The 25,033-nt window shown below is 35.5% G+C and overlaps 2 protein-coding genes across 4 annotated transcripts in view; one reads left to right on the top strand and one right to left on the bottom strand.

Annotated features, from left to right (window-relative positions):
• Positions 1-1,105: 1,105 nt before the first annotated feature.
• LOC309388943 (calreticulin-like) lies at positions 1,106-19,099 on the bottom strand. 2 transcript variants are annotated; one of them, XM_081946740.1, is made up of 11 exons: positions 18,966-19,099; positions 17,546-17,610; positions 15,376-15,489; positions 13,848-13,949; positions 9,591-9,794; positions 8,613-8,707; positions 7,948-8,157; positions 6,838-6,951; positions 5,669-5,812; positions 3,524-3,616; positions 1,106-2,392 (listed from the first exon to the last, which is right to left on the bottom strand). In XM_081946740.1, the coding sequence occupies exons 2-11, from the start codon at positions 17,607-17,609 to the stop codon at positions 2,264-2,266; spliced, it is 1,269 nt and encodes a 422-aa protein (XP_081802866.1). In that variant the 5' UTR covers position 17,610; positions 18,966-19,099; the 3' UTR covers positions 1,106-2,263. The 2 variants fall into 2 exon arrangements, with proteins under 2 accessions (XP_081802866.1, XP_081802867.1); XM_081946741.1 differs by lacking the exon at positions 15,376-15,489.
• The window catches only part of OSBPL9 (oxysterol binding protein like 9), a 56,073-nt gene continuing 49,993 nt past the window's right edge, over positions 18,954-25,033 (top strand). For both annotated transcript variants that reach the window (XM_081946738.1, XM_081946737.1), the window contains exon 1: positions 18,954-19,087. In XM_081946738.1, coding sequence (XP_081802864.1) covers positions 18,977-19,087 — 111 coding nt within the window. In that variant the 5' untranslated portion in view covers positions 18,954-18,976. The remainder of the gene's footprint in view (positions 19,088-25,033) is intronic.

Genomic DNA, 25,033 nt, shown 5'->3' with positions numbered 1-25,033 from the left:
CCATTTAAGTTAGGTTTCAAGCCAATATGGAGATACATTAATCAGATTTCTTGATTATCTGCAGTGGAGACAAGATGTGGATGATGAATCTATCCCTGTGCTCCTTGATCTCTCAACAGCTTTTTATACCATCAACCATGGTACCCTTTTGGACAGCTTCAAGATTATTGTGGGGGGATGGGTAAAAACAAATTTAATAAATAGGTAAATAAGTTAAGTAATTTGGGGTGGGAGGTGCTATTTTATGGTAGTTCTCCCTTTTTTCTGTACCCAATTTTATATTGATAGATCTGTCAAAGGCCTTCATGATAACAACTGTGGTTACAGCAGTGTCCTGCTCTTTGAACAGAAGCTGTGAATCTAGGACTTCCAAATTGTGCACCACTTCCTTCTGAATAGTACAACCCCATCCAGAAACAATAGAATATATGCAGATCCAAATACCTCCAAAATCCGTTTTGCCTTACTAGAGTTCAGCCTGAGTATTCTCTTTTGCATCCAGACTCTGATAATGTCCAGACATGAAGACGGAACTTTGATGGCATTGCTTGGTTGATCTAAAGTTAAGATATACCAACTGATGACTTTGCTAAAGGCATCATTTAGATGTTTTTAAATAAGAGTGAGAAGTCATCTTACCAATGCCTAGGGTTAGATATTTCCCCAACTGGAAATGCATATAATGCTGTCATTCCACTCCAAATGTTTTGTAGATTGGCTAGAACTAGATAAAGAGATGGCTTCCTCAAAAGAAGTTGTACCACTCCTTTTCAAAGCCTACGGTTCTTCCCTCTCTCAGAGAAACATCACTACCCCTGATCTTTACAATAACATTCAGTATAACGTGAAAAGCGTTGGTTATTTACCCCCTCATTCTGATCTTTACAATAATATTCAGTATAATGTGAAAAGAGATGGTTATTTCTTCTGTCTCATCCGCTGCTAGACATTTTGTGAATGGAGATGAACACAGCTTGTCTGTGTTTGGGGCCTTTCCTTTGTAGGGGATAGAAGGGATTAGAAGAAACCAAAAGACAAATTATAGTCATCCAATATTGGAGAAAGTGTTGGGTAATAACATTAGAAAGCTATTCTTATGTATAAATATAGGAAGAGCTCTTTTATTGTTTAGTCATATGGTTACACATGGTAACAGCTACCAATTTTTCTGTTTTTGAGGAAGAATTAAGCATGAAAGAAATGGTGGTGTGAAATATTCTACAGTAAACTATATATCTGTATCAAAATGCATTCTGTACCTACCATGCTAAATGACAAAACAGTAACAAGAACCATACTGTGAAATATTAGCTTCCCACATCACGTAAGATTCATTAATGAGAGACTAGCCTCAGCATCTGAATGGAGGCCATTTTGGATTTAGGGAATTTGAAATCAAATTTAACAGTTCCCGTTTCTGTAAACCCCAAATGGCATGGCCTATCAAGCCTAGATTTTTAGGAAGAATTTTTCATGTGGTGAATGGGAGGAAGGCAAAGGTTTAAGCTTTCTACAGAGACTTGGATTCCCCGTCTCTGGAGGTTTTTAAGAATAGGCTGGACGTGTTTAAATAGGTTTTCTTGCACATTGCATAGGATTGGAATAGATGACCTTTGTGATACATTCCAATTTGACAATTCTATGACTTTACAATTCATCCATTTTTGCTAATAATTATAAGTCTTTGTACTGATTTAATGGGGTGGTTGATTCATATATTTCTCATGACCTATTTCAGTTCCTTTTTAAGCCAAAAATAATTACAAGGAAATTCAGAAAATCCATCGGGCATGAGGATTTTTTCACACAGCATTTCACCATGCAACCTGGACACAATTAGCAAATAACGTATAAGGTCTCCTTGTATTTCTGATTATAGTAGTTTTGTTCAGATTTCAGACTATCTATGGTATTTGAAAATAATTACTCCCCCTTTCAATTCAGGAGTGGTTTAGTGATCAATAAGTGTGAATTATGTGTCTCACATCTCTGCAGTGTGTAAGTTCCTCCATCTATATGATTTCAGGAGATTAATCCTTCCAAACATCAATAGAGTGTAATATTACAGAGACTGATCTGTATAAAACAAACTATAGAAACTATACATGTTTTCTGGGGTATTCAACTGCCATCTAGTAGTACAAAAATTGTCAGGATTTTCATATCACCACTGCATTTTGGGTAACATTTAGAAAATAAGTACAATACTACCCAGCAGTGATGACCAGATTGAGTGACAGTAATTATTCAATGATTTGATTGATCAGAGTTCATCTTTGACTTTGGTAGCTTTTTTCTTCTTTTCTTTCTTGGCATCTTTTCCTTTTGGCTCCTGTTCATTAATATTTTTAAATGCTGCATCTTGTCCTTCCCGTCTCCTCCATTCCCTCTCCTGTTTAGAAGAAGAAATATATAATGAAAAAACTCAAGTTTAAAACATTTTGATGATCAAATTCTATTGTTATATACAGTTTCGTCTTTAATAGAATATACCATAGTTTTTAAATTAAAACTAATACAATACAATACAATACAATAGCAGAGTTGGAAGGGACCTTGGAGGTCTTCTAGTCCAACCCCCTGCCTAGGAAGGAAACCCTATACCGTTTCAGACAAATGGCTATCCAACCTCTTCTTAAAAGACTTCCAGTGTTGGGGCATTCACAACTTCTGGAGGCAAGCTGTTCCACTGATTAATTGTTCTATCTGCCAGGAAATTTCTCTTCAGTTCTAAGTTGCTTCTCTCCTTGATTAGTTTCCACCCATTGCTTCTTGTTCTACCCTCAGGTGCCTTGGAGAATAGTTTGACTCCCTCTTCTTTGTGGCAACCCCTGAGATATTGGAACACTGCTAACATGTCTCTCCTAGTCCTTCTTTCTATTAAACTAGACATACCCATATTCCTGCACTGTTCTTCATATCTTTTATCCTCTAGTACCCCAATCATCTTTGTTGCTCTTCTCTGCACTCTTTCTAGGGTCTCCACATCTTTTCTACATCGTGGCAACCAAAACTGAATGCAGTATTCCAAGTGTGGCCTTACCAAGGCATTATAAAGTAGTATTAACACTTCACGTGATAAGTAAGATATCATCATTTTAATAATATTACAGCAACAAAAAGTACAAAAGAATTATAATAATACATCCTCTTACAGCTATAGTGAGCAAAATATACAATTAATAGTCTGCAACTACTCTCTAGTTTGTTAATGTTTGTAAAACGCACAAATACTCCCCAGGCTCCGGAGGCTTTCCTGAAGCCTGGGGAGGGTGAAAACAGCCTTCCTTGGCCCCCCGGAAGCTGTAAACAGATCGTTTCCGAGCTTCCAGTTGGCTCATTGGGGCCGTTTTTCGCCAGCCCCAGCCTCTGGAGGCTTTCCTGAAGCCTGGGGAGGATGAAAATGGTCTCTCCTGGCCCTCTGGAAAGCCAAAAATCAGCTAGCTGGCGCGCCAGAGCTAACAGCTTGTGTGCCACCAAATTGCAATAAATATATATTATTAAATGCCCTGAAATTACTTACAAAAGTGACACCCCACATTTCATTCCCAGCATCTTCAGCATATTGTTCATCATTTGTAATAAGAAAGTTATCAAATATTGTACCAGATTTTCCCTGTTGAAATAAAAGATGGCAGAACTATTTAATCATGTAATTACATAAAATCTTGTATTGAAGGAACTGGAAATAGTTTAGTAGTTCAAGATCTGTTCTCTGTCACACCAGAATTATAAATGAAGGATTTAATTTATAAGACAATACTTCCTGACAATACGAACAATTCAACAGTGGAGATAATGAAGAATGGACAAATTATCATTCACTTATGTTCAAACAGAAGCAAGACAATCATCTGCCTCAGATACTTTAATCTGGATTCCTACACTAACTAGTGGATGGATTTGAGGATGAAAATTTCATACTCTATGAAATACTTTATGAAATAAAGTATACATATTTAAAAATGAATGAATGAATAGGATTATTAATATTTTTGTTTTCCTAGGCAAGCGAGCAAAGTATGGCTAGTCCTTCACTTATAACGGTAATTGGGACCAGAATTTACATCACTAAGCGTTGTGGTTGTAAAGCACAATCACATCGCTTAGCAACAGCAACAGCAATCTCTGCTGTTCTGGTTACTGATGTTAACTGAATCCATAGTCATTAGATCATCCTGCTGGCTTCCCACAACCAACTCAGTGGCAAAGGCCATAGGAAGGAGGTCAATAAACAAGGGTCTGCTGCATGGATGGGGGAAGACTATGTGTATGGGAACACAAGGATGTGCTTCAATGCACAGGAAGGGTGTGATGGTGTGAGTATGGCAGTGTCATGGTGGGCTCAGATTTTGAGTCAGAGGAGGGGCAGGATGAGCAGCCACTTTTGAAGCCAGCTCCAGGCATGCCGGCAGTAATATGAGCAGCCAACTTCAGCACCACTGGACAGACTGCTATCTGAGAGCAGAGAGATAGTCTGGCCAGCAGCCAGCAGACACAGCTGCTGTTGCACTCCAAAAATGAGGATGTGGAATTATCACCTCCTCCCATCACAAGCATCTCTGCAGGCTGCAAAGAGAGTAGAGCAAAGATGCTCTGCAAGACTGCTCACACAGAAACTACACCAGGGCTGCTTCTGTTAGAATGGAGCAGTAAAACATAAGCTGTCCGTTGATCACAACAGCTTGTTGATTCATAGTCCTTGTGTCTTGTGAACCTTGTAACCTTCTCTTTGAACCTGGATCGGCTGACAAATCATCTACAAGCTTTGACCCTGAGACTCTGCTTGACAACTCTCTGGCTTGCTGCTTTGAATTGCAGCTCTCATAAGCCCAGCAGTCTGAACTTTGGAGGAAACTTCTCTCTATCCTGCAACTATGTGTGTTTGCAAGTTTCATTTAGTAAAGCAAACAAAATAATCTCCTTGTGTATTTGTGTGTGCTTGGTCTGGAACGGGGAAAACGGAGAAAGTGCAGAGATATGAAGGAGGCACAGGGAGTCAGGAATGTGTGCAGGATTTGTGAAGCAGGTGTGGCAAGGACTGGAGAGGGTTTATGACTAAGCTGGAGGGTTGAGGAGGGTGTGTAAGAGAAGCATGGTGAGGCTTAGGAAGAGTGCACAAGGAAGTGAGGAAGTTGTATTAAGGCTTGGAGAGGATGCACAGTAATGTGTGAAATGCTGTAAGGAGGAGGGTGCATGGAATGCATGAGTGACAGGAAGGCATGGTAGAAGTGACAGGTATGGCACAGAGGGGCTAGAGAATGGGTAAGGCAGACTTACCCCAGGAACTTGTGACCTTTTCTGCTGGCTTCCCCATGTACTTTCTGGGGAAGCCAGCAGAGAAGGTTGCATATGGCAATCAAATGATCGGTGTGTGTGTGTGTGTGTGTGTGTGTGTGTGCTGCAACTGGTCATAAATATCAGTCCATTGCTAAGCACCTCAATCACAATCATATAATCAAGGAGGTGCTGAACAGCCAGCACCAGTCGTGCTGTTGTTCAGTGCTGTTGTAACTTTGAGCAGTCACTGAATTAATGGTCATAAGTCAAGGACTATCTGAAGAGGGATTTTTTTCTTACTATGATGGTACAGAATATCTCCAGAATTGCCAATTATCTTCATAATTTGAACAATAAATATATTTTACAAACTTTGTAATATACATACCTGTAAAATTTCTAAGCCAATGACACTAATATTATAATATTTGTAAATATTAGGATCTGGTTTGTATTCAGGATTGTCAACTTCTGGCTGGACCCAAATGCCATTATAATTGGGGTTTTTAATTATACGAGGTTTCCAAATGCCCTAAAAATGTAAAGAAATATGAATATCACTTTCCAAAGCCACTTAAACCAAGATATGTAAAACAGGTATGTAAAAACACACCATTGCCTTTTTAGTGAAATATTTTGAAATATGGTTAAAACCTTTAAAGTATATATTATGTTGAATGCTATCTACAACTATTAACATGATGGAAATAATAAAAATGATAACAGGAAAAAAAGTCCTAATGGAAAATGTTGGAAGGTAATGTAGCAACCAAAAACAGAAAGAAATATACAACTAGATTTATGGTCAGTTCTGAAAAGTGAATATTTTAAAATGAAACTTTGAAATATATACAATAATTTGGTAGGAATCCAATGTAGGTAATTGAGGATGGCACAGGTTATACATTTGGATGAGAGAAAAGCCCACAGAAGTTTAAATAGTATTTAAATGGTCAACCGCTAATAGTATGTTAGTGATAATATGGTTTGTAGTTCGAAGGCTATTGTGATTTGCAAAGCATGATTTATAGTTGAACATATAAGCAGGTTATGGCTTACTAATCAAATTATGCTTAAAGAAACATTAATTCCACATTTGAAATTAACACTGGTAGTCCTTTCTTCATAAAAAATGAAACACAAATGAGAAAGGGAGAAGAATAAGAATACAAAGCAGTGAAGGTAAAAAAAAAAGTTAAGTTGCTGTAAAAAGGAATTATCATCATTGAGCTGAGGTTATTCTACTGATGAGAAGTTAATGTTTGGAAGGGAATGCAAGGTCCTGAGATGCCTCAAGGATTGGACAACTCTTCTTTAAAAAATCAAGCATGAATGAATTATTAGTAGAGGTAAGGAGTCAAGAATGATGAAGCTAAGTGTAAATTTGTAAATGAAATGGGCAAATGAAAACTAGTGAAATGAAGACTATGATGACTTATATAATAATAAAAATTAGATTTAATATCTTATAGCTTAATTAATGTTTAAATTACATAGACAATTAAATAACCGCTAGGTTAGTCTCTATTTTATTACTTTCACTTATAAAACTCTTACTTTATATTCAGGATTTGGAATCAATGGTGGTTCCCATGCCCCATCCATTTCTTCATCCCAGTCATCTGGTTTTATCACTGTAGGATCAGGAATTCTTCGTGGTTGGTCCCAGTCCTAAAATAGTTTCATCAAGGTTACTAATTGTAAGTTATCTTCTATGAGTATTTTGACAGGAAAAGAAAATGTTAATACTATTTCTCCAAAATATGGTTTATGACTGCTTCCATAATTTTAATATTTTGATTCATTCAAGAATCAAGATACAGTGTTTTGTCATCAAATATCTATTGGAAAGGATTAGTTGCAATATTTTATTATCTCAACATACTCAAAACAAGGAACCTGACAATATAATATATTGTAATAGATATTTGCTTCAACTCAACCATTTAATTCTTCACTTGATGGAAGATTTATTACTACAGAGTGGCAGCTACCAGAAACTTTTTATATACCTCTGAATTTGGAATGCAATTAATATAACTCCTAAAACAGTTTTGAATGAATATGTAATATAACAATGGGAAAGTTGCTTTTCTTATTTAAAAATATGTTCTGCAATTCACTGGATTGATATTTGAGGCTTATCAGACAACATTTTTAGCAATTTTATAGCTGCACCAAATATAATTTAGCTTTATACTTCTCACATAAAGTCTAGTTTGGAGAGAAGGGGGTATTCATTTCACCACTTCCAGTCTAAAGTTAGTTACAGGTAATTTATATAATCAGTATTATAATTGAGATGCGAGACCAGGAAAAAGATGGCATGAAGACTTTTTGAGTAAGTCTCTTCTACCATTCCATTTTCAACTGTTGTGAGTATTAGAAGGTTAAATACTAGTCATATTCTGTTGCCAATATCTTATACTGATTTTATAGTCTAGTCCCAATTCCTCCACTATGAAGTTAGATCAAAGAAGCACCACTTAAACTATAAATCTTTACAAAAAAAACCTCTATGGATCACATATTGTTAATATAATTAATTAAAAATCAGTAACATCACAGATTTACTTATTTAAATATATGCAATAAGAGACTATCAGTGAAACATAGCAGGTAAATTGATATAGACTGTGAAAAATGCAGCTCAAAGTGAAACTGTACCTCTGGTTTTTTATCCATGGGATCTGGAATAGTTTCCCTTTCATCCCAATAATCAGGTTTTGGCAGATCATGATCTATCATCTTTTTTGGAGGCAGGAAGTCCCAATCATCTTCTAGATGGCCAGCCTCAACCACATAATTATCTATCTTCACTTCATAAGTTAAATCAGGACGTAGAATTAGAGTGTAGAGGTGGGTAAAGTCATCCGTCTTGAAAAAAAACCCAAAACATTGTTACAGAAACATGGGAACATCTTTATAATGCTGTACAACTCACAGTTTTGCTAATTAAATTTCATAAGGTCTAAAAAAATAATAAGTCTGCCACTAGTGGGATCTATCAGTGCAGTGCCAAGAAAATGATAATCTAAGTCTAATGTAGCAAAAAGAAATGTGATTTTTTTTCCATGCAAAACCAATTTCGTTGTATTTAAGTACAATGACAATAAAGATTATACTTATAACACTCTACTTATACATTAAAATGAAGGGTATTAACAGCTGTACTTGCTAACTTTTCAAGTGACTTGCTGTTAGCTTCTGACTTCTGAAGTAGTTTACAAAGTTTTATTTAGAATTAGTCAACAACCTCCCAAACAATTCTGCTTAAAACTGCAGCAAGATAGATTAAATATTACTAATTCACTGAACGGCATTGATCGTACCTCACATGTAATATTCTTTTTAGTAAAATAGTAGTCATCTTTATAGTTCAAAATAACTTGCACTATCTTTTTATATTTTCCACATATATCAGGTCCTAGAAGAAAAGAATATCAAATTATTCTGGCAGAATTATATATACACACACACATCTAAATGGCACAAGAATGATAGTCAAGGAGAATAAAAATGGGCCCAGCATTCCGATCTTGTTTCCGCCAGTCATCCATAATCAATGTTGCTTGAGTCCAAATTCAGGTTTGAAATGCCTCTCGAATGAGTTCAGATAATTTACTGTCTCCGGGGATCTCAGAAACTATACTGTCCCCACAATCTACATTTTATTATAATATTTATTTTAGAAACTTTTAGCCTCCCTTTTCCCACTAGCTAGCTTGAACTGAGTCATATCATTTTAGAAACTTATGCTATTAAATAATTAAAATAAAAATAAAAAGCCATATGAAGAAAATCTGAATTCTAAAATCTATACATTTCTGTCTTCTAGCAATGATATTAGCCTGTAAGTTTAAAATATGCTTATAAGAACTTTTTTTTCCACATATGCAATAAGAAATTTGTAGCATGGACATGCCAATATACTAATTGTGTACACTATCTGCATACTGCTAAATAATTGCTATTATTTTAATTAGAATTTCCACTATGGAATACTCTTTGACATACAACTAGGGTAAACTATTGACTTTATATCCCACCCAGTGGGTTCCTGAAATTATCTAGCTGCCATGGTCAAAAACAAGGTAGTATACTAAACCCCACAGCCCTATCATTACCAGCAAATCTCTTCGTATTTTTATATAGATCTTACTGTAAAACTGATTTAACTCATTTACAAATATAAAGGGACAGATAAAAATATTGAAAAGCAATGTCTCAGAGGAGCTCATTTCCTGATAGATTTATACTAATATAATATTTCTGCTTCAAATTAATATTAGGCATTTAAGAGAATGTACCGAACATAATATAATAAGGTGAATCTTCATTCAGGGTGTCTTGATTCACATCGGCAGAAAAAAGTTTGATATAGGCACCACCGCAATCAACCTGTTGGTCATATTTTACTGTATATTGAACCACTAAGGTCTGATTTTCATTGTTGAAAGGGCGAAACCTTGCTGATACTGCATAGTACCTAATGTCTTGAGTTGTCTGCAGACCTATAAAAAGAAATGATATTCAAATATCCACATAATGCTACTAATCAAATGATTTTCCACAGGCATGAACTCTAAATATGCTTTATTATTCTTCCATATGGGATTACAGTGACTTTCTGAAAATTATGAGATAATATATACGTCCTTGATTCTGTTTTAGAGACATGTGAAATATATTAATAAACATAGTTTAGAAATATATCATTATAATTTCACTTGCTACTTTTTTCCAAAAGTATTTCTATTAATACATATAGCATGTAATCTTATTGCAGCATAATACAGAATAATTCTGATAAAGAATACTCTATAAATTAAATTCATTTCTAATGCATTACTGTAGATGTCTACTCAGAAATAAGTTTTATTGAATTTAATTATATATCTTCTCAGGTACCTGAGGTTACCTGCTTCCCAGGTAGCATGTAAAGGATTTCAGTTTCATTATGATTTATGTATTGTCCATGTATATACTACTCTTTTGCCATTATATTAACTGGGCAAAATGTGCATCATAGAGCAACAATTTTTGAGCCAAGGTACCCTGACATACTTAATGCATCCAAAAACCTATCCTGTATTTCTTCACAATAATTCTGTGGGGCAGGATGGGAAGTCACCAGTGAGCTGCTGTAGCTGCAGATGGAGTAAAAATTGGATCTCTCTGGTGTCAGTCAAATACATTAGTGATTACATCTTAACCCTTGCCCATCTTGTTTCACTTTTCAACTGCTTCCTCCTCTGAAACTCAGTTTATATGGTCCCTCTTTGAGTTGCCAGGAGATCAGATAGATCGGTCCTGCCCTACCCTTCAGGAGATCACATGATCCTATTTTTAAACAGTCTCTGACAGCTTCCTGCATTCAATGAAGAAGCTGACGGATTTAAAACTATTCTGAGTTGAGTACACCAATGTACAACATTGTGGTAAAAAAATAATTAAATTAAAATGTCAGTTAAATTAAATGTCAGCATAATTATGCCACAGGAAAAGAAAGAGGGACATCATGGTCAAGAGATAACATCTAATGTTGTCAGGATATGGCAAGAAAGAGAGGTGAAGAAATGGAGAATGAAAGGGCTGCACATTTCCACATTTCCAGTATCACAAGGAAACATATAGAATGAGGGGACAAGAAAAGAGAGAGAAAACAGAAGATCAAATCAAGAAAATATGGTAAACATTAATTACTCTTAAGAGTTCCTCAACAAGATCTCAGAAGAGAAGGAGTGAAGCAAAATGCATGATTTTCATAATACTTTCGCTGATGTTGACACCACAAAGCCTGCCCTCATTGTCATTCATTCATATTCCCTAGAGCAGTGGATCTCAACCTTCCTAATGCCATGACCCTTTAATACAGTTCCTTGTGTTGTGGTGACCCCCAACGATAAAATTATTTTATGTTTTCCGTATTTTTTCAAAAAAATGTGTTTTCCGATGGTCTTGGGCGACTCCTCTGAAATATGAGATATATTACATCAGATATTTAATGCAAGATCCCAACCAGCAAGCCAAATATATTCAAATTTACTTAAAGGGTCCTCAAGACAGCATAGAATTGAGAATGGATACATTGCACATGATGAAAAATGTGAGATTCTTGAATTACTGGAAGGAACAAGGAGGGAGGGAAGGAGGGAGGGAGGAAGGCAGGCCTCTCTCTTTTTCCTGGCTCATATCACCTCACTGTCTGCTCCCCCTACTTATGCCACCCCATGTGCCTTCCTGACCCAAGCAGCACCTCTTGTACACCCCCACATACCCTTCCTAACCCTTGCCAACCCCTGCATGTCTTCCCTGGCTCATGTACCCATCCCTAACTATGGTGCCCCTCTCCTATGACCCACTCAATATCTTTTGCATAAACCGTACCTAATGTATGCCTTTCCTGCATTCCTCCCTTGACCCTTGCATTGCCTCTTGTGCAGTCTACACCTCCTTTTTGACCCATGCTGTCCCTTCATATACTTTCTCTCTGACCTGAAATCTTGTGCACTCTGAAGTATCCCCAAGTGCCCTTACCAACACATGTGCTATTCCTGACCAGCACAGCAACTCTTATCACCCTGCGAGCTCCATGCATTGTTTTGAAACCACACTGTTCCCCACACCCTGTATCCTACTCGCATAGCACCTCTCATAAACACCAGGGCATCCTTCCCAACCTAGGATACCCACTCATGTGTCAAAGTCAAACCATATGGCATCTCTGATGCACTTACCCATCTCCCAACCCATGCAGCACCTCTCATATACCTCTGTGTATCATTACTTACTTGCACCCCCATTAACATCCTCAATCCCTTCACCTAGCAGATTAAGAATAAACTGTCAGGAATTATAGGAAGGGAGGGAGGGAGGAAGATTTCTGATTATGTATGCCAGTTTTTCACAAGAAAACTTGATTATTTGTCTCCATTTAAATCAGGCTTCCAACTTGATTTTGCAATGGATGCCATACTGATGGATTATGTGAAATAGAGTACAATTCATTTTCAGTTTTCCTGAATCATTTAGTACACTTTGCAATACCAGTGGTATTGGTTTCTGGTCATTTCCTTAGGGACTTGGAGGCATAATTTATAATGGCTCCAATACTTCTGAATCTAGAAGGTTCAGTGGATCTAAAATGCTCTAAAGGATTTTCTGGGGTATTTCAGAATTCATTCTTTTTTCTTACACAGAAAAGTCAACACTGAGAAAGTCAACAGTAGGCTTGGATTGGATTATCCTTAGTAAACTAGTAACAGATAACTATAATTATTTTTGTATGAATCAACCTTAAGTATATATTAGTAATACTAAAAATATTCTGTATAGAATAGGACAGCGATGGCGAACCTTTTTTGGCTTGCGTGCCACAACTGGAGGGAGCGCAGGGGGGTCATGTGCGGGCGTGCCACACCCATAATGCAATGCGCGACCCCCCAGTGTGCATGTGCGCACAAAAGGCACGACCCCCCCATTTTTACATGCTTTTTTCGCCCTCCCCAGGCTCCAGAGGCTTTATAGGAGCCTGGGGAGGGCAAAAAGAGCCTCCTCCGCCCCCCCCTGGAGGCTTCAGGGATCGTCCGGAGGCTTCCCTGAAGCCTTCGGAACGCTTAAAACGACCCTCCGAGCAAACCGGAAGTCATTTAAAGCCTCTGGAGCCTGGGGAGGGCGAAAAATGGCTTTTAAAAATGGTGAACTCAGCTGGCCAGTGTGCGCATGCGCGCTGGCCAGCTGACAGGGCAGCGCCTCGCGTGCCCTGACAAATGGCTCCACGTGCCACCTGTGCCACCCGTGCCATAGGTTCACCATCACTGGCATAGGATAAACTAACTAAAGCCCAAGTCACCACTAATGAATGACAGCATTTTCTGAAGACTTATTTTCAAACTTTAGAGACATTTGATATAGTGCATGGTAGAATTGAAAGTGACACAATTTTTAACTAAAGGAAGGAAATAATCCACCTAGATACAAGACAACCTGTACTGCTAAAGCATATTTATTAACTGAAACGTGTAATGGTAGAATAGCAATTGGACAACTAACATGGATCAATTTAAAATATAAAAGCATTTGAGTTATTTGGAAAATGTACATTGAAATTAACATCTTTAACACAGACAGTAGAATTAAGATTTATACAAATACAATAGATTTAAACTGAAGATGATTGGAATTTAATATTAGATTTTAGAGTAAAAGATACAGCTAGCTGGAATAAGCCCAATAAGTCTTGAGTCTGAGCAATAAGATTTCGAATTCTTCTAACTCCAGACTCTATTGTCAAATCACAGGTAACTTTTTAATTTTCTTAATTTTAAAAATGATGACACGATGTAGCATGCAAATTTCTCTTTGAAGTATAAAAATCCACAATCTTTTTTGAAATATATTATGCAAAAATTGGTAGAAGATACTTTATACAGATATTTTAGCATTAGCCAAACATATGTGAATAACTGCATAAAACTGAATAATAAAATCCAGAAATTGATTTAGGAAACATTCCCAAAAAACTAAAGATTCATAATTGCCTGGAAAAAAATGTATTACTTTACCTATATCTTTTTCTCTGTCACCATAAAATTTTCCTGACCCTATCCGAAATTTACCATAATCACTTCTATGTTTAGATAAAACCCATCGGTCCTGCCATCCATCTGAAAAATAAAAATAAAAATTTAATTTTACAAAAAATATCAGAGCAGTATTATTTTACTTTCTGTGAAATTTGATTCATGTTATTGAATATAGTATGCAATAAACCTATGATTACAATGTACATGAATTTATAATAACAAGAAGACTTTAAAGAAATACAGCTCATTTATTATTGTATAGCCTATTTTGAGCTTGATATACAAAAATCATTAAAATTGCAGCTGTTTTCTTCCTTATACATATTATATAACTTCTTTACTGCAATGTAAGAAAAAGTCAAACATAATGTAAGTTTTATCAATAATACATATAATTAAAAACAGCTCCATAAAATGCATTTTACTCAGGAATGTTCAAAAGCCATCTGGAGCTTATGATAACTGCTCCTGGACCCAAGGGACTGTAATGCATGTTGAATCATGTCTGGTGAATTGCCTGAGTTGTTCCATGTTTAAATAACTAAATCTACAATTAAATGTGCAGAGAATAAAAAAACTAATTTATTTATATTTTACCTATTGTATAAGAAAATCTCACCAAAGGCAAAGCACAGTTCAAGCTGGAAATAATTTAAGTAACACAATTTTTTAGGTAGAGCAAATCTCCTAAACAAAGGGATTTACAGTTGTAACAACCTGTATTGATCTTCCTAGATACAAATAATCTGGGAGAACTGATGAAATGAGGTGGGAGATGACTGAAGGATATACAATATATTTGACCCTATATTTTTTAACTTTCTTTCCTTAATAAGCAAATATTCAAGAATTGATCAAGCTAAATCAAGCCAAAAGCCAAAACATGCATTACATAAATTTGAATTTATAATTATTTAAAATATTGCTATAAATACAATTTCAATGCATATAGAAGTGGTTAAGAATTGACATAAGGGAAAGAAACTGAAATCGGGACAGTTAATATAAAATGATTTATTTCTGCATAGAGAGAACATATAGTACAGATGGCGTACGAATTTTAATATTTTTCTTTTAGAAGTTACAGAAGATGCACTGATACCTTTTTAAAAGTTTACTGAAAAAGTCTATTATTTTTTAAATAGATGAGATTCATTATTTAAGACACACTACATAAGGGATCCTGGAGACATCTCTCCATATCCCTTATCTGTTCGTCTCCCTTCCCAGCATCATTCAGTAGATTTATAATATCCATCTAAAATTTATATTCTATCCTCAGAAAAGTGTGGCTCAATCTAGACTTCTCTCTTTCTTATACATTTCTACAGTACTAATAAATATGCATAAAGATCATTGCATAATATGATGCTATACAAAAATTCATTAAAGTTTATTAATGTAAATAGAAAGCAAGAATATAAATCTGAGATTGGATGACACCCTGGAGAAGATTTAGAAGTTAATAGTTATATTCTAGGATTGAAAAAAGCAAAATATCACTTACCCTCATCATCAAACTCTTCCCTAAAATATTCTTTTGTTATAACGGGTTGCTCTTTTTCTAAAACAGCGGGAGAGCTATTATCATCGTTATCATTTAGATTTCCCCAAGCCAGACCTATCAGAAAGTAACCTAGGAAAATCAGGTTCATCCCTGATATCATAGTAAATATTTTAATACAAGTGGTAGGACGCTTCTTTAAATTCTACAGAAATACTTGAGTATTTCTGAAATCTCTTCCTATTTCTCTCAGGCACATCACTATAATTACTACTTACTGGTGAGGAGACAGATCTTTTCCATTGGCTAAAATCCATGAATAATGATGCTATAGGGACCAACCAGAAGGAACCACGCAATTAAACCAACAGAAACTATTTAAAATGTCTCAGAGGAAATTAATTTTTTATGCACAGATGCCTAAACTAACTCAAATCAATTCACACCCAGGAAATACATTGGCTTCCTCTTATATACAAGTTTGAATGATCCCTCTATATACAAGTCTGAAATACTATGGAGGAGAAGGCTGTATTTTCAAAAGCTGTTTAAAAACTTTTAAATAGAAAATGTCAATTTAATAGTGTGATTATATTCTTTCAGAATACTGTCTATTTTCTCATTTTGTTCCTAGTAACTTTGCAATTTCATATTATCGTCATATGAATCTGTTAAGTGCCTTGTATTTTTATTTTCTAAATAAAACAAAACAATTACAGTATAGATGAGAGGATTCTGAGGTTAATAAGTTGCTAAATTAAAACACTACTGAGATGTTTGGGGAGTTAGAATATGCTCACAATTATGTGACTGAGAAATATGGACATGCAAAATGGAAATACAGATTAAGTTATATTTAAGTGGAATTTCGGTATAACTTTTTTCTATCACAGAAATTGAATTATAGGAAAAGAAAACAGATTTTACTGAAAACTAAATTTATCTCAAAATATTTAGGACAATTTTGACTTTTTAAAAGAGGCAGAAAATCAGACAATCTCAATCCTACACGGGAAAAGACCTGAATACAACAAAACCAGCATACCTACACCCGTGAAAATCTACGAAAACATATGTATATATGTATATATGTATGTATGTGTGTTACAACCCCTGGTATGCCCAAATATGGGAGGGAGCTCACTACTCCCCCTTTCTGTCCTTCGGCTCATTACAGAAAACCATCTAGGCAGAATACCATATTTTTATTTTTAATGTTGCCTTTTTATATTTGTGTTGTATTTATTTATTTATTTGTTTATTTATCAGCACAAATACAACACACACACACACACACACACACACACACACATATAATCTTTTATTTTAATCCTTGCAGATGTTGCAGAGGAAAAAAGAACTAGTGTTTAAGATAGAAAGCCTCAAGCATCTACATCAGAGTTCCCCAACCTTTCCGACTTTGTGGCCCGGTGGGAGAGGGGATGGTTGTATGTCTTGAAACTTGCTAAGATTACATACATTTTGTATGTTATGTTATGTTTTATCTATGATTTTTGAACAAACCATAATGGCTATATTTAGCCATTATCTACATTTTAAGTTAGAGGATGGAATTCATTCAGTTTGGTTAGTTTATAATTCAATATATCATGCACATTCAGAAAATTGGATTAATTAAGTTAATAAATGGCTTCAAAATCTAAGAGACTGGTTTGGACAAAACTCAGCAGCACTTTTTTGTGCGGCTGTTGGTAAAAATAGGATCACCAACATGATCGCCAATGTTCGATGACAGATATGGCACAAGAAGAAGTTAATAAGTATACCAACAAAGGTAGCTTCATGGAAATAAAAATTGTCAGACTAAAACTTTGGTTAATAGAAGCAGATATTATGCTTGATCAATTCTAATTTGAAATAATCAGGCATATATGTAAGAGAGCTGAATAAACGCAGCTCTCTCAGACAATCTTGGCTGATCTTGAAAAAGTTAAGCAAGGTTAGATCTATTGAATACATGGATAGGACACTAAGTATACCTGGGCATCATTGGGATATTGATGATATCTCTCCCCTGCACTGTAGACATTAGATACATAAACTTCTTTTAAAAATAAATGTAGTAGTACTTTTGGTTTTGTTTCATTTTAAGTGTGGAGCTCTAGTGCAAGCCAGTCATTAGAATTCAATATATTCAAATAGCTTACCTTACCATTACTGCTGAAAAATTCATTTCCAAATGCTATTTTGAATTCAGACTCAATTTTTGGCAACATCCTGGAACAAAAAACAAAAATGGAAGGCCATATATGTTCACAATTTCACATTTTTATTAGCATCTTCTTGGGGTACATGAATCAAACCCATAAAAATTGACCAACTGTCTTTTATCAAGTTCGTACACAATATTGGGAAAAGGAGTGTTTGTTTTAAAATATTCTTTGCAAATGCTGTGTGTTCTGAATCTGCTCTATGTTTTCTGAATACATAGCCTTAGTATGTAGATACTTTGAAATGATTTGTGTACTTATGTGAAGCACATGAATCTATTTGCAAGGTTTTTACTTCCGTTTCTGTTCAGCGAAACTTGCAAAACTTCTCATTGCAGAAACTAAACTTTAGTTCATTTTGCCACATTTCCACCAGATCTGCAATTTATCCACAAAGCTCATTTTCAGTTTGCCTGAGCACTCTGCTTTCTTTATCAACATCTAAAACAAAACAGCAGCCCAGGTTTATGGATGGGAATGACAACTTTGCTACTTTTTCCTCAACTGCCATCTCTTCAGGGTAAGAGTTGAACTTCTGCTTTGATTCAACACTCTCACTTTCCCCCTTCCTCTTCCGTTTTTTACTTTCTGTCAGGGGAAGAAAGGAAACCAGATAATATTTCCTAGGAGAAGAGCTAAACTTTGTTCTCAAGCAGATTGTTTTATGGCAAACTATTCAGCTTACTGACCGCAATCATTTATTATATGAGAATACTGTAATATATAATATAGTATTACAAATAATAACAACATTGAACCCTTGGAAAGACCCATCGACTCTTGAGTGTCGATATTAACAACTTTGAGAAAGAGGAATTTTCAACTACCTTACTCTTAAATAAAATAAATATTAGTTCAGGAACAAGCTGAAATAAAGAGAATCCCACCCCTTTTTTTGTCCTCTCTCCCCACATCTGATTTTATCCTGACTTCTATGAATTTAACATCCAAATTCAATCGGCCTGGATCTCAATAGGAGTGCCAACAACATAAATAAACGTTTGTCCCAAGCGGGCAGCTTAAAATCCCAATGCATTTCCGCATCGGTCTCACTGGAACTAAAGGGATCTACACTTTTTTACGATTTATTTTTGTAATTTTTTTTGGAAGGGGGAGCGTTTCTTACTGCCTCACAACAAAGCCACGCCCCTCTCTCTTATATGCCCGCCCACTTATTAGTCTACCAACTTGTTCCTTCCGCGGTAGCCGTTTTGCTCCTCCTCGTCTCGCGCTGCTTCCCTCAGACGTCGCTCATTGACGGTGCTCGCGCTCTTTCCGCTCGCTCTCCCACCCCTCCCTTTCGCTTTAACCCCCGCTCGCGAGACCGGCGTTTACCCCCTTAGTGGGCTGTTGGCATCTTACCGGCTCCCAAGATGGCGTCCATCATGGAGGGTCCGCTGAGCAAATGGACCAACGTGATGAAAGGTTGGCAGTACCGCTGGTTCGTGCTCGACTACAACGCTGGACTGCTTTCCTATTACACGGTGAATATGGAAGGAGGGGCCCCGCCTATAGAACATAAACGAAGTGCGCACCGTATAAGTATGTGTGTAGGGGGGGGGGGCGGGCGGAAGGAGCCCATCAAGCTGCGCGCTTAGTAGGGATATGAGATTTGGGGGGGGGGATTTCTGAGAGAGGGCGTGTCCTACCGGAAAGCCAATCGGAATAGGGTGAAATCCTGCTGATGTCCAATGGGGAGTTAAGTTTGGAAGATTTATATGAAAGGAGCGTGCGGGAGAGTTAAGGGAGGAGGAAGTTAAAGCGCCCGGCCTGGTCCTTGGAATGCACTGCTTAGTTTATGACATGAAGGGAACGACGCTAGTCCAAAACAGATCAGTGGGTATGGGAAGGAGATTCTCCTTTCTTTTGGCTTAGGTAGATTTCCGTATTACAGAATAAAAGAATTGGAAGGGACTTTGGAGGTCTTCTAGTCCAACCAAGCAGGAGTCTCTATACAGTTCCAGACAAATGGCTGTCGAATTGCTTAAAAGCCTCCAGTGATGGAGCACCCACAATTTCTGGAGCCAAGCCGTTGCACTGATTTAATTGTCCTCACAGTCAGGGAATTTCCTTAATTCTATATTGCTTCTCTCTTTGATAAGTTTCCATCCTTGACTTCTTGTCCTGCCTTCAGGTGTTTTGGAAAACAAGTCAACCACTTCTTAGTAAGGTAAAGGTAAAGGTTCCCCTTGCACATATGTGCTAGTCGTTCCCAACTCTAGGGAGCGGTGTTCATCTCCATTTCAAAGCTGAAGAGCCAACGCTGTCCGAAGATGAGACGTGGTCATGTGGCTGGCATGACTAAACGCTGATGGCGCACAGAACACTGTTTCCTTGGGAAGGTGGTTCCTATTTTTCTACTTGCATTTTTACATGCTTTCGAATTGCTAGGTTGGCAGAAGCTGACGGGAGCTCACTCTATTACGTGACACTAAGGATTCAAACTGCCGACATCTGATTGACAAGCTCAGTGTCTTAGCCACTGACGTCCCTACTTAGTAAAGTCCCTACTTAGTAAATCCCACTTAGTAAAGACTTATTAAAAACGCAACTTAGTAATGACTTACCTTAGTAATAACTTTCCAGTAAAGACTGGAAATGTTATTGTGATGATATTTGAGGATAGAAATACTACATTTCTGGATAATAAGGTTATCGTATATGTACATAATTTCTTTCCACTTTGTTTAAGTGTCTAACCTGTGCAAACTTGAAATTAATTCCAAGTGAACTCTCTGAAGCTCCCATCTATTGAACCTTAAACTGAGGTAGGGTTTGTGTGCTAGTATGATATCTTTGATAATAATTCTATATATCACAGGTGAAACTAAGTTGTCTCTGCAGAATGAAAAACCTGTTAAATAATAAGAAAAAAATAGGAAAAGTGATAACGCTGGCCTGGAAAAGTGATAACCGTTATGGCAGGATAAATATTCTTGAGGTACCACCATTCTTTTCCTGCAGCAGTCTGTCTGGAAAAAAATTCAGCTAGCATAATATTCTCTGTACTGCAGTAGCCAGAAAATCCTATTTACAGATTACATTAAGACAGATATTTTCTTTGTTTACTAGTGAAAAATAATTGATAGTAATTCACTTATTAGCCTATATTTCTTTTGCCTCCTATTTAACTGCATTTAATGTAAAATTATATTTTAATATAAAGTTTTTTTCCCCTTTTCAATCATGTTTGATTCTCAGAGACTGCCTAAACATGTCCCTGTGGTTTCTTTTTAGAAATGGTTTGCTGTTGCTTCTTTCTTAGGGCAGAGAGCAAGTGACTGGCCCAAGGTCACCTAGCTGGCTTTGTGCCTAAGGCAGAACTAAAACTCAGCCTCCCAATTTCTAGACTGATCTCTTAAACTGTACACCAAACTTTTAAAATTATGTTTTAAACTTTTTAAAAGTATTATTTAAAAAAATTGAGTAAAATTGACTCTTAGTGTCAGATTTTTTATGTACCATACTTTGTCAGATATTAATTCCTCTCTTCCCTCAGTTTATTAGATTTTAATTTGTTCAAATTAAATTAATGTATATTCTGTCATTTAAATATTATGGCAGTTGTAGAAACTGCTGTCTTTTATGGGGCTAGTTTCAGTTGCTACTCTGTATACATTTCCTTCAGAGAGACTTAATTGCTAATTTGTTGCTATTTGTTTTATATCCTGTCCAATTCTATTGGTTATTTCTACATCTCCTCTAGTTTTGTTGTGATACACTATAGAATTGTACACAATATGCATCAAGTTCACCATGGCATAAAGAAACAGAATCTTTTCTACCTGTTATTCCAATATCCAGTTACTTTTTTATGCATATAATTGCTAAACTGCTATCTTCAGGAAACAATTGAAGAGTAACTGCAATGAATTTATACCCGGTAATGTAAAAATATAAAAATAATTTAAAATAATATAATTTTTATTATAATAAGGAAATCTAGGCAAAAATCTCAATAGCCCAAATCGCAGGATAAATAAAACGGTCAGTGAGAATGTTCCAACAACTGTAGGAGAGACAAATTAATTTTTTGTAATATTTTCCCTACAAAAGTAGTTGTTTAGTAATCTTAAGTATATATTTTATAATAATAAAAATTGTGTAGAATGTAAGTGATTATATATATATTGATATTATTGGAATAGAAGTTAAAATAGGAAAAGAAGTAGAAGTTACATAAAATAATACTGGATGAGATAGAAATATACTCAATCTGATACTTTTGGCTAGTTCTGATGTAGGGTTTTGAGATTGTCATATTTAAATCTACACAACCTTTTTTCTCTGGTATTTAAACTATACATTGTTATCCTTGATTATCAGCCATGCTAGATGAACTATATGGGATTAATAGTCCAAAATATCTGGAAACATTATTTTGTTTACTAGACTTGTTCTAGTTCTTGGTTGCCTTTTTAATCTGTAAAGAACATAAATCATGATATTTTAGGAAATAACTTGCTCATCAATATACGTTTAGTACGTAAAGTATAATAAAGCTTTAATTTAGCAGTCTTCCATTCAGTGTTCTTAGAATGAAACAAGCTAATTTTTTTTCAGATTATTTCAGTCTCTTCACCTCTCCCCCCCCCCAAATAATGCCCATATCCATTGCATTTGTAGTGATATGGACAAGATAGTCATTTTACATTTCTATGTCATATATTTGCGTGAACTTATTTATTTACATAAATGTTAATGAACTCAGATACAAAAAATGCTAGGGAGCAATCTGGCAGGCTGGTATAGGTACTCCTTTCTTGTTATATAACCAGAGATTCAACAAGCAGTTTACGGGATTAAAAGCAATCAAAAAGTACAAAAATCCTCCAAGAGCAGAAATGTGAAATAACTGGTTTATTATTGGCACATATTTTCTGCTTTAAGCTAAAGTACTTGATCTGAAAGGACATGTAATATCAGATTACTTCAAATAAATGGCTCTGCAGTGATCTCATTCAAGAAAATTATGTTAAAATGTTTTAATATGAATCCAAAGTATACTACAACATTTGGAAGTTTTAGATTCCTAGGTACTTTATTATAGTCATAGGAAATCTGATTTGAGATTTTTTTTTTCTGCTATGAAGCATTTTTGTAATACGAGCAAAGAACTGATTTGAAAGTTAGAACTAAAAGATTATCTAAGAGTTTATGTAATTATGTCTAATCCAAGGAAAATAAATAGCCTGCCAGATCAGAACCTTTTTCTTGTGTCAGTTTTTTTAACAGTTGACATTTTGAGAGGACAACTGTCTGCATTGGTTTAATAAATGGCTCCTTAACTACTAGTAATTTAACAAGATTGCTTTTTATACTGATATGTAGACAGAATAAATTGTTTAATGAATCACTTTTCAATTCTTACATTATTTGTAACGTTGCAAAATTTTACTTTTTTTACTTCTAATTTATTACTTTGTAAAATTTTACATTTTTGGAGACAGAAAAGAATAAAAACATCCCATATGGAAATAAAACTAAATTATAGATATATAGTGAAGGGTATTGATGGATCAATTCTATGTTTGCTGTGAGCTGTATCAAATTCTCTGTTCAGAAAAAAAAAACTATAAATATTTGGGATTTTGTTATCAACATCAGCAGATTTATTTATTTGCTGACATTTCTGTTCTACTTTACTCAAAATGGCCTAGGTAGCATACAGCAATAATGAGGAATAAACAATTGAACAAATATACTAGCATAATCCAGTGTAATAAATTCCAGATTTAACATATCCCAAATATTCCCAGAACTAGGTTCTTAGAGAACTTCATAGGGAGACAATGATATGTACATGGACAAGTTATTCCATGGGCAGTGTGCCAACATTGAGAATGCCCTACTTCAGGGTCTTTGCAAATGCAACTCCTTATGGGAATAGGCTCCTCAGCAGGGCATTGGATCTTAGAGCAAACAGTCCTGAAGATAACCAACATCAGACATGTGCTGGGCTTTAAAGGTGATAACCCTAAACTTGAACTGCAATGAGAAACCGGCTGGAAGCCAGTACAACTCTTGGAGTAACCATGGTATATGGATAAACCGGTAGATGCAACTCACTACCAGAATGACTGTGTTAAATTTCCAGATGGTTTGCAGGGGCAGCCCTATATAGAGTAAATTGCAATAGTCTGCTTGTGAATTGAGGAATGTATGAGTGACTTTATGCAATGCAAGTAAAAAAAGATGTAATTGTACAAATGGGTCTCCTAGATAAGATTTTCACTATAGTTCAAGCAGGAGTAGTGAATCCAGGAGAGTCCCTGGATAGCAAACCATCTCTGCACAGTGATTCCTTTACATCTGTGCAGATAGCCAAACATATTCTGGTTTTTCCTAATTGTTAATTTTTCTCTAAAAACATCACTAATTTGTGTTATGCATATAGAAACATGTAGAATTCTCTTTGTGGAGTGAAAAAAATCATTTAGAAGAAAGTGGTAAATCATTTATCTCGTTATAAAAAACAGCATGCATCCACAGATACACTAAGAACTGAATTTGACTTGAAGGAGATTTATTTATACCATTTTATTTCAAATGCATGTATAGTCAATAGTTTTAATCTCCTGCCACACACATACATATACGAACCAAAATTGTTGTTTCTTTTTTCCTGCGGAGCAAACAATTTATGGAAACAAGTTTAATTGAAAGAACAAGGCAAGGGTTGAACATTTGCTGTCTTGTTCATTTAAACAACATATTTCTGAGAATCAAGCTTCCTATAGGTTCTTCATTCTCATTTTATGAAAAAAAATGGAGGAAAAATGATTTTTTAATTGTTCATCTCCCATATTTTCACTCTTACTTCTAGTTTCTCTCCCTAATTCTATTAAAGCCTATATCTCAGCAATAGCAAATGAGCTAGTAAAGTGTTAAGTGAGAGAATGTGGACAAAAATTAAAAGCATTCTTGGAAAGAGGTGATTATTTTCATGGAATTGAAAGCATTATACAAAAAAAGCATTCAGTTGCATGAATCTCTTTTTATACTGAAACATAAGTTTATCTGATTCGATAAGTTATTCACGTAAGCTGGATCAAATTCCTTTTGACATGAATATGACGTTTATAGAATCTAGCATACTTAGGTATCAATAAAATTTGGAATGTGATTCTTAATTATATTTGCAATTAACCTGAACAAGGTAAAATATCTGGTATTGAAGAAATAGTATTTTTTAAATGTTAGCTTTAGTATAAAATGTCAGTGTTATGCCTTAGGTTTACTTTCTTTGAATAAATAAACATTTTAAATAAATTCTTGAAATTTATTTTTATATATTCTGTTTAGGAGCAGCTGCATGAGAAAATGATATATAGTAGCGTGCATTAAAGTGTTGCCAGTAGGAGTTATCTGTGCATCTTCATGTGTGTCAAATCCCTTTTTATGACTTGATTTTGGAAGACTGCCCAACT

The sequence above is a fragment of the Natrix helvetica genome (genome assembly GCF_964273705.1).
Source record: "Natrix helvetica genome assembly, chromosome: 3".
NCBI classification, from domain to species: Eukaryota; Metazoa; Chordata; class Lepidosauria; order Squamata; family Natricidae; genus Natrix; species Natrix helvetica.
Note: the sequence above shows the minus strand (reverse complement) of the source record. Positions and strands in the feature narration are given on the sequence as shown.

What these genes read in the sequence shown, in the direction of transcription:
- LOC309388943 (XM_081946740.1), bottom strand. Translation starts at nt 17,609, where the DNA reads ATGTTGCCAAAAATTGAGTCTGAATTCAAAATAGCATTTGGAAATGAA. An exon ending in TGAATTTTTCAGCAGTAATG is followed by an intron (nt 15,490 to 17,545) that starts GTAAGGTAAGCT and finishes ACTTTCTGATAG; the next exon opens with GTCTGGCTTGGGGAAATCTA. An exon ending in CCATGGATAAAAAACCAGAG is followed by an intron (nt 6,952 to 7,947) that starts GTACAGTTTCAC and finishes AAACTATTTTAG; the next exon opens with GACTGGGACCAACCACGAAG.